This window comes from Netta rufina (genome assembly GCF_964035555.1).
Source record: "Netta rufina genome assembly, chromosome: 7".
NCBI lineage: Eukaryota > Metazoa > Chordata > Aves > Anseriformes > Anatidae > Netta > Netta rufina.
This window is the reverse complement of record NC_140130.1, coordinates 8,612,566-8,622,566: the sequence shown is the minus strand read 5'-3', so window position 1 is coordinate 8,622,566 and position 10,001 is coordinate 8,612,566. Positions and strand designations below refer to the sequence as shown.

General features: G+C 47.8%; 1 protein-coding gene across 1 annotated transcript; it reads left to right on the top strand.

Annotated features, from left to right (window-relative positions):
• Nucleotides 1-4,015: 4,015 nt before the first annotated feature.
• On the top strand, nt 4,016-8,643 carry LOC311211432 (lipase member M-like; the record flags this gene model as incomplete). The annotated part of the gene is made up of 9 exons (XM_084290165.1): nt 4,016-4,120; nt 4,457-4,574; nt 4,824-5,022; nt 5,155-5,264; nt 6,153-6,289; nt 6,779-6,925; nt 7,690-7,761; nt 8,192-8,257; nt 8,410-8,643. The coding sequence occupies 9 exons, from the start codon at nt 4,016-4,018 to the stop codon at nt 8,641-8,643; spliced, it is 1,188 nt and encodes a 395-aa protein (XP_084146291.1).
• Nucleotides 8,644-10,001: the final 1,358 nt, after the last annotated feature.

Sequence of the window (10,001 nt, the reverse complement as noted above, 5' to 3'; positions counted from 1 at the left end):
TCACTTAATGTATTTGCTGCCATTAAAGACACAACAAAAAAACAGTTAAAAAAACAGGGTACATCAGCATGTCCAGGGCAGACATGTCTCCAGCAAGGGCTGGCAGTGGCTGGCAGTAAATGCCCAGGCAGGGTAGTGGCACCGAGGGAAGGCTTTCAAACATCACAGAGACTATTTTCAGCTCTTATTCGACTTCACATAAAATGAAATGAAAAGTCAAATCTGACAGTGACTGGATTTTGCCATGCCAAACGGGTGGGTTGTCTACCAGCCTTGGCCAAAGCAGTTCCCAGAAGAAGACCCATGGTGGTCTCTCCATCTTTGATTCAGAAATAAAGCTGCAGAGGCTGGTGGACAAAGCAGAATGCAACCCTGCTCCCAGCTCAGAGAGCAGAAATGTTCATGCTGGGCAGCTGCTTCTGTACCAGGGAAAGGTCTAAAGGAGGTCTGTGCAGAAGAGGGTGTCCCAACCTCACAGCAAGCTCTTGCGGATCTATTGAATGAAGCAAGGAAGGGAGGTTCTGGGCCATGAGCCTCTGGAGCTCCCACACTGACTGTCCTGCTTTCCCCAGCTGTTGGAAAGTGGAAGATGTCCAATATATCAACTATGAGAAAGATGGAAGAAATACCCCAAGGTGGGACACCAGTGCTGCAATCTTAGTGAGCACTGCATGAGAGAAACACAGTGTAAACCAGGAACCGTTAATGCACTAATTGCTGGCTCAGGGATGACTATCCCTTGTGCCAGTCTGGTTATGCTTGTTTTCCTCCACCTGTTTTTTGCCTGTATGCTGCTCTGCAGTCACACAGGTCCACCTCAGCCACAGCCATGGCTTCTGGTGACAGTCCTGCTGTGAGTGGGAGGCTGAGCTGTAGATCCCAGAGTTTCTGTCCTGCCACCATTGCTCTCCTGGCAGGAGGAGTGGTGGTAAGGTTAGGAGACGTTTGGTTGTAGGGGCCTGTGAATGCAGAGCTATCACAGAAGGTTGATGGTTGTGCCAGCCCACATGAGATTTGCTTTGCAATTTGGATTTCCATGCAATAAAAGTCAGACTGTCAGTGCTGTGTGAAGCTGGTATTCCTCCTTCCCTGGGTGAGCCTCTGTCTCTTCCCTTTTAACCCAGGCATGGTTGAGTCACCTTCTCTAGGTAATGTGGTTGTCCCTGTGCCTGCTGAGGGCATGCAGAGCTGACATGCATTGCTAGTGAGTGACTGCAACAGAAAAGACAAGTACGAGCAGCTGGTGACCTCTTCCAACCTCAGAGCACATTCATTGCCCTTTGGATTACAGATGAGGTGGCTGGAATATCCATGAGGAGGTATGCCAAAAATGCAATTTCCAATTGCAGGGTACCACAAGGCCTGGGTGTTCCTGATGATGTGATTGTTGTCCAACAGCTCGTTATCTGCCTTCAAGATGTGGTGCTTTGCTACTGCTCCCTGAGGTTTAGGACACTAGTGTCTGACTCACAGGGCTGGAGAGGAAGAGAGGGTGGTGTATTTGGAACGAGATTGGTCTTTCAGGTTCTTGATGGACAAGTCCCAGCCTCTCTGTTCCTCTTTATAAGCCAAGACGACCAGTTGTCTTGGTGCCGCTGTCCCTCCCGACTGCACAGACGAGCCTGGAGCAGAAGGTCAGGTTGATCTGTAACATCTACTCTCCTTCTAGCCCAGGCTATTGCTGGAAGAAATGTTCCTGACTGAGTCATAAGGCTTTGTTTATAGCTCTGGCTGTTCATTTCTGCTTCTAGAGACACACATGTCTTTTTAGTGAGCATAATAGTTAAAGTTTCCTTTGTAGAGTCTGCTTTGCCATTCTGCACCTGAAGTCTTTGGGTTTTGTGAGGATGAGCTTTGGTGCTTCCCAGTGAGCTTAGGAGCAATGCAAGTCCCCATGGACTCATGGTCAGACTATTGGGCTCTTGTCAAGTGTGTTGTCATGTCGTGTGTTGTCGTAGGTACTTTGGCTTGGTGCTGGGGGGCAAATGCTGGCAGGACCCACAAATGAGTTGATGGATTCATAACATCCAGGGTCTGAGCCTGGGGGTGCTATCATGTGATGTGGAAGCTCCAAATGAGATGAAGTCCTCTTGCTAGGACTCTTATTCTGGGGTACGAGCAGGGGATGCTCTGCTGCAGCCTGGCTCTGGACTGTGCTGATTTTTTTTTGTGCTAGAGAATTTTCCAGGGTCATGGATGCAACTTGGATAACTTGTGCACTCCCAAGGCTTGGGTGCAGGAGATGGAGACTGTCGTTTTGTGTGGTCTGTATGTTATCTTACCCTATTAATGCTAGCTGAATGTCACAGGTATGTGACTAATCCCTTTCTTTCCTCCTTTGCCACAGAAGCTTTACTCTCTTGAGGTACCAGGACAAGTTGCCCCAATAAATGGCTGAGTGCCAGTGATCTCACTGACATGTGTGGGCTTTGTGGCAGAGCCCATTCCAGGTCTGAGCTATTGAGGTATGCCACCGTAATACCTGGATGACATTGGCATGGGCAGCAGAGCCTTCAGTTATGGTGGTGTCTTCCAAGATATATGGGAAATTTTAGTGCTTCTTCCTGCTGCCAGAGCCCACTGCTCAGGAGCTGGGCAAGGGGGTGGTAGGTGGAGGAAATCCTCATCACAGAATGTTCAGGGTTGTAAGCTGGCCATGAGCCACAGAAACCATAGACCTGTGGTTTGTCCAGCCCAGCCTTGAAAACCAAGGTGTAGAACCTTTCTCCTCTGCTGCCCTGTGTCTCAGGGCAGCCCCCACCTCCCACTTCCTTGTGTCCAGTCTGAAACTCCCTAGGGGCTGTCTGCTCTTTTTGCTCCTCTTTACATCATCTACCTGTTTTCTGGCCAAAGTCAAATCAGTTGGCCAAAAGCAGTACTGTGCTCACAGGTCTTCTGTACCAGAAAGGGACTACTTCTGATGAATACAGAAAAGCAGGTTATTATGGCACAGCATTTCTGAAGCAGCTTTGTTGGTCTTTGACAGACTTGCCATCTCAATATCAATGACTACAGAGAGAACATCATTGTTTAAAGATATGACAAGTGATGTCGCAGTACATCAAACTCACCAGACAAGGGATAGGCACTCCTTCACACTCACTGCCAAACTGGGTCACATTTTATTTTTATATATATACACCACAAAATACTGGAATACAAACAATGCTGCCCACCTCAGCTGTTTGCTATGTGGAACGTGCAGCAGGAAAATGCAATTGGTGTGAGAACTCATGGTGAATTTTGTGACAGAACAATAGCGGTGAGAAGCATATTGTTATGACTGGCTTAGGGAGGATGTCTGGCATCTGCTAATTCCTATGCAGGCCAACCTCCTCGGTCCCTTGTAATCCATGCTGCTTGTTGAGGTGGTTATTTCAGTAATGAGTTGTCTCTGATGTCCTCAGGCATGGCCTGCAATGTCTCTCCTGACTCAATGTATACCTGGGCCAGGTGAGAACAAGGCCACTGTAATCCATCCCTCCATTTTCCTTTCCCTCCCATTCTTCCTTCAGTCTTGTCCTGAAGTCCTTTGGGCTGCTGTAGGAGCATCTGGAGATGAGCTATCAACCACAATGGTGGTTGCTTTTTTTTTTCTTTTTTTTTTTTTTTTTCTTTCCCACTAAAAAGGTTGTGAGGAATTGGATCAGGCTGCCTGTGGAAGTGGTTGAGTTCCCATCCCTGGAGGTCTTCAAAAATGTGTGGCTGTGGTGCTTTGTTACATCGTTTAACAGTAGACTTGGCAGTGCTATGTTAAAGGTTGGGCTAGATGACCTAAGAGGTCTTCTCCAACCTTAATAATTCTATGATATAAGGCAGGGACAGGACAGAGAAGCTAGGGTCAGCAAGAGTTGCTTGAGGGGGGGGCAGGATTCTGACTGCAGGATGGGGTGGGAAGCATTAGGACATGCCGAGAAGCAACACTGACATGGCAAGACACCACAGGAAGGTGTGGGTTAGTGCCTCCAGCTCCTGACCTGTTCATACCAGCCCTGTTATCCCCCAGAGTGGCGAGATGTGGTTGCTGCTGCTGGTGGCCCTGGGCCTGGCCCAGGGGCTGCATGCCGCTGCCCTGCATGGAGGAGTGAGCCGCAACAACCCCGAGCAGTTCATGAACATCGTAAGTGCTGCAGGGCAGAGTCCTCCCCAAGGAACCTGCCAGCGTCTCCCCATTCCTTGCCCCCTGTCAGCACACAAGGGACAGTGGTGGGGAGGGCACAGGAACCAAGTTTTCCCCATTTTTCTATTGGTGTCACTCACTTCATGATCTCAGCCTGAAATTGGCCCCTCTGGCCTTCCTCTGGTGTAGACAGGCCTCCAGGTCTTGCATGTGCATGTGAAGGTGACACCAGATAGCATGGTGGCTCTGGGTCAGGCTCAGGGCAGATGCAGCATGTCTGGATGACCTGATGGACACGAGCAGGTCACCTTTCCCATTGGCCTTCTGTCCCTGCAGAGCCAGAAGATCCGTTTCCAGGGGTACCCCAGTGAGGAGTATGATGTGCTGACTGATGATGGCTATTTCCTCAGTGTGAACCGAATTCCCCACGGCAAAGGAGATGCTGGGGACTCAGGTGGGCTCAGTTGCATCACGTGTGGAGTGGAGTTATGACCCTGCTCAGAGGCAGGGTCAAGGTTTCCTTATAGGTCAGGGACAGGGATTGCAAAATGTTTGAGTGAAAAATCACCAGCAAATTATGGGGGAATGGAATACTTAATATACAGCTTGCAGAAAATAATGCACACTGAGGTGTGTAAGGACTTTTCCTTTCCATTTGGGAAGGGGTTTTCTTGTGTGAAGTACCCAGTTTCTTCTCCTTCAGGATCCAGGCCACCTGTGCTGATAGTGCACGGGTTCAGTTTAGATGGTGGCGACTGGGTGGACAATCTCCCCAACAGCAGCCTGGGCTTCATCCTAGCAGACGCAGGTTATGACGTGTGGATTGGAAACTGCCGGGGGAACAGCTGGTCTCAGCGGCACCTGAACCTCTCTGTCAACCAGGAGGAGTTTTGGGACTTCAGGTGAGGAGGACCACAAGGACATAGCCAGGATGTGGGGCTGCCAGCACCACCCACCCTACATCCATGGGAGGCTGCAGACAGCCAGTGGATGGTCAATAGGCATCCCCTCCAGCTTCTCCCCTTGCTTCCCAGTTTCCACGAGATGGCCATGTACGATGTGCCAGCCATGGTGTCCTTCATTCTGCAGCACACTGCGCAGGAGAAGCTGTACTACGTTGGCCACGCTCAGGGCAACTCTCTGGGTGAGTGGTGAGGAGGAGCCAGCTACACATGGGAGCTGTGTTGGCCCATGGCACACCCAGGTTGAAGGCAACCTTTGGGTCCATGCTGGGTTCATTTCTGCCCTCGGGAGGAGCTTTAGATCAGGCAGATCGGGTCTTTTCTGCCACTGCACATTCACACCAGGCTCTGGCTGGTGGGGATGTCCAGGGTTCTGCCACCCCTCAGGACCCCCCATACCTTCAAAACTAAACTAAAGCTTTAAACTAAAAGAGGGTAGGTTTACGTTAGACATTAGGAAGAAATTTACTCTGAGGGTGGTGAGGCACTGACACAGGCTGCCCAAAGAAGCTGTGAATGGCCCAAACCTGGAAATGCTCAAGACCAGGCTGGATGGGGCTTTGGGCAGTCAGGGCAGGTGGGAGGTGTCCCTGTGCATGGCAGGGGGCTGGAACCAGATGAGCTGTAAAGCCCCTTCCAACCTAAACCATTCTGCAATTTTATGATTCTATGATTCAAGAGGTTTAACTTCAGCCACAGCTGAGAAGAACCAAGGTGAACTTACCCAAACCTCTTAGTGAAGGAGAAACACTAATGGCAAGCTACAACGAGCAAAGAACTTCTTACATTTTATGCCTTACCCTTGCTTCAGATATGCTTCCCTTTCCCTTCCCTCAGAACAGAAGTTCATTTTTCCAGAGGAAGAAATCTTTCCGCACCCAGCCCAGCTCTGAGCTGCTAGTCAAACCAAGGAGCCACCACCTCCTTCTATAACCTTATTTTCTAGCAAAAAATAAAAAACAACATTCAGTCACGCATCAGAGATTTCCTCAGTCAGACTGGGCATTGGGCCATATGCTACATCAGTGTTGTTGCTGTTGGGGTTATTGTGAACGCTTGCTGTTTTTCAGGTTTCATAGCATTTTCAAGCATGCCACAGCTGGCTCAGAAAATCAAAGTGTTCTTTGCCTTGGCTCCTCTTTACACCTTTCATCATGCTAAAGGTCCTGTGTTAAAGATAGCATTTTTACCAGACATAGTGCTGAAGGTATGTAAATATATATATATATATATTTTGTATGTGTGTGTGTGTGTTATTACCCTGCCTACTCCCAATGAATTAATGAAATTCAAGAACTTTCAGCAAGGCAAGTCACACTCTCTGTGTTGCAGTGGCTCTCCAGCCATTGTGCACTGAGCCCATGCCTGCACCAGATCTTGAAGAGGTGTGTAAAGAGATGAGAGAGAAGATCCCAGAAAGCAGGGATGTCCCTCTCATTCCAGTTTAGGATGGCCACATTTCACTCTAAAACATCATTACCCGTCCATCATTACTGTTTTTAAACAGAGGTGACAGACCAGTTACATGAGTCTGGCTATCCCAGGCAGACCACAGCTAGGCTGAACTTTTGAAGTTGGTACATCTAAAGTGGTACACCAAGACGATGGGGACAACAGCATGGAGTGGAAAGGACAGTCAGTTCCTGTGAAGAGGGGTACAGGACACACAGTGAACTGTTTCTTTGTGCTCTTGCAGACAATATTTGGAACAAAACAACTGACCCTAGTGGGAAGGGAGGAAAGAGCCATACTTGCCAAAACATGCAGCAACCTGCTAACAGCTGAAGTTTGTGAAAATGAGATCTTCCTTATTGGTGGATACAATAAGAAGAACTTGAACATGGTAGGTATATTATCTCTTCCAGGTCACAGTGACTCACACTTGTAATTTCCAGTTTCCTTGAACTTTCCTAGACACGTGGAAATACCTAATGAACTACAAAAAATAAGGCTTGTTCATGCCTGGAGAGTGCTGGCAGGTACTTCTTCCCCAGCCTGCTCTAGGTACAAGTGTTTTACCTGGATGCTGTGGAGTAAATATGCTCTGCATGGGAAAGTGGAGAGATGATGGCATGGGAAGGTAATATTAATTACTCACCAATCAAAATGTCTCTCCTGATGTAAGATAAACCTATGTTTGAATGCATGATCTACATAGTTAGCAATACAAGAATAAGGAATAAGTATAAAACCCCCAAAAATGAAGGTGTAAAAATCACTGTGCAAGGCAGTGGGTATTTGGGGGTTTCTTTCAGCAGCATTCCCTGGGCTGCGATGTTAAACCTAAGAAATGCTGCTGTGGGTAAGAATCAGTAGTGGACTTGTCTGCAAATGCAAGGTAACTCCTGCCTTATTTTCTGCTGACTTATGACCGTGTGACAAGTTTGAAGAACAAAACCCTACTGTACCAGTTGCATTTCCATTTTAAAGAGATAGTTAAATGGTCTACCTTTAAAAGCTACTCTTAGCTCTGAATAGAATAAAGCTGCTTTTGCATATTAAAAATTACAGTGCAGTTATAAAACAGAACAATTTTTTTTTTTTTTTGGCCTAGACAGATTTTCATCGTTCTCAAATCACTTAGAAAAAACTTTCTTTCTCCTGCAGAGCCGATTGGATATATACCTAGCTCATTTTCCAGACTATACGTCAGTAAAAACACTTCTCCACTGGGGACAGGTAGGGACTCTGACTTTATGATGATTACAACCTATGATTTTTAATCTTTGAATATGATATTTTACAATGACCCTTCATTCACCTTGGGGACGGATAAAGAGGTAGAGTTGGACAAAGCCAATAAAAGATATTTTGAAATCACTACACTGAAGTGTCCCAAAAGTCACAGATGCTAGCTGCTGCTTCAGGCTGGCAAAAGCAGGGCCACCCAGATATCTGCTCCAGTCCTGGGTAAGCACCCCGTGGAGGTGTTTTTTGGATGTTGTTTTTGCTTCAGTATGTGGGGTGAGCACTAGCAAGTGCAAACCTGGACACAAGAGCTGTGCTGGGCAACCTCACCTGGCCGCTGCAGCTGTTCTTTCCTTCTGGTGGCGCTGATCCAGGGCACCTGTTACTTGCATGGAGTTGAATCTTTGCTCTTGCTTTTCAGACTGCCAAAACTGGGGACTTCAAGCAGTTTGACTACAGGGAAAAGAATCAGGAAAAGTACAACCAGGTCAGTGGCACTTGCAGGAGGAGAGCATGAGGCTGGCTGACTGGGATGAGGGTTGCATCCTCCAGAGGCTGGTGTGTCCAGAGTACACCAGGACCCCATCTAATAGCATTATTAGGGTCAGAGCTGTGAATAACTGGAATGTTTCCCCCCAGACCACCCCACCCTTGTACAGGATAGAAGACATGACAGTGCCAACTGCTCTGTGGAGTGGTGGTGAGGACTGGGTGAATCCACCTGCAGAGACCCAGCGCTTGCTCCCCCGCATCACCAACATCATTCATCATGAGCATTTTCCTGACTGGAACCACTTTGACCACCACTGGGGCCAGGATGCACCACAGCGCATGTACAGGCAGATTGTTGCTCTGATGGAGAAAAATCCATGAACGTTCTACGTGCTGCCCTGGGATGGAGAACCCATTTGTTCCCACAAGCTCAGGGGCATTAGTTTTATGTGAAGTCTACCACTCTCTTCTTCCCTTCTTAAAAATGTCTCCTATCACCCTATTCCACACAGATTTAATGGACTAAATATAATTGTCTAATTTCTGCCTGTGTTCTGTGACTAGAGACTAAAATAAACTCTCATATCACAGCCTAACTCCAACTTTTTTCCTGGTGGGCATTGCCAGGTTTTGTCCAGAGAAGGGCAACAAAGCTGGTGAGGGGTCTAGAGAACAAGTCTTACAAGGAGCGGCTGAGGGAGCTGAGATTGTTCAGCCTGGAGAAGAGAAGGCTCAGGGGCGACCTTATCGCTCTCTATAGGTACCTTAAAGGAGGCTGTAGCGAGGTGGGGGTTGGTCTATTCTCCCACGTGTCTGGTGACAGGAAGAGGGGGAAAGGGGTAAAGATGTGCCAGGGGAGGTTTAGGTTGGATGTTAGGAGAAACTTCTTTACCGAAAGGGTTGTTAGGCATTGGAATGGGCTGCCCAGGGAAGTGGTTGAGTCACCATCCCTGGAGGTCTTTAAAAGACGTTTAGATGTAGAGCTTAGTGATATGGTCTAGTGGAGGACTTGTTAGTGTTAGCTCAGAGGTTGGACTAGGTGATCTTGGAGGTCTCTTCCAGCCTAGATGATTCTGTGATTCTGTGTTTGTACCCCCCTGCTGGGCTGAGGTGTGCAGAAGACCGTAGTTGCTTTTTTTTTTTTATTTTCCCTTTTCCTGGCTGAAGACATTGACCTTCTGGGGACATACTGGAATCTGTCTGACCCCAGAGTTCCTGTCGACACATCTTCTCCCTTGGCTGCATTTTCCCTACAATGATCTGGAGACCTTGGGGAACACACAACACTGATAAACATCCCTCCTTTTGCCAATGGGGATTGCCTTCACTCACAAAATCAACAGTCCCTTGACATTTGTAATGCATTGCCATTATACGCGGTTTGATGAAAAGACATTTTGGGTTGAAATTTTACTCCAGAAATTGAGCATGTATTTTGGAGTATTTGCTGTGGCATTTGCTGTGATTGCTGGCTGTGTCCTTCCTTCAGGCATCCTGAGCTGTGGCAGCTTGGCGCCGCTTGGCTCTGAGGACAGCCTGCCTCCCCAGGGATGTGCCCCCCAATTTTGCAGCTCCCTGCTGTCACGTCCCACCTGTGGGGAGGTAGGGAGAGTGACTCAGATTTGCAAATCTACTCAGTGCAGATTAAGGTGAGATAACATTCAAGGTATGTGCATAGATATCAACTGTAATAGGAACACAGAGAACAAATATTCTGTCAATGTGTCAATGCTGGCACT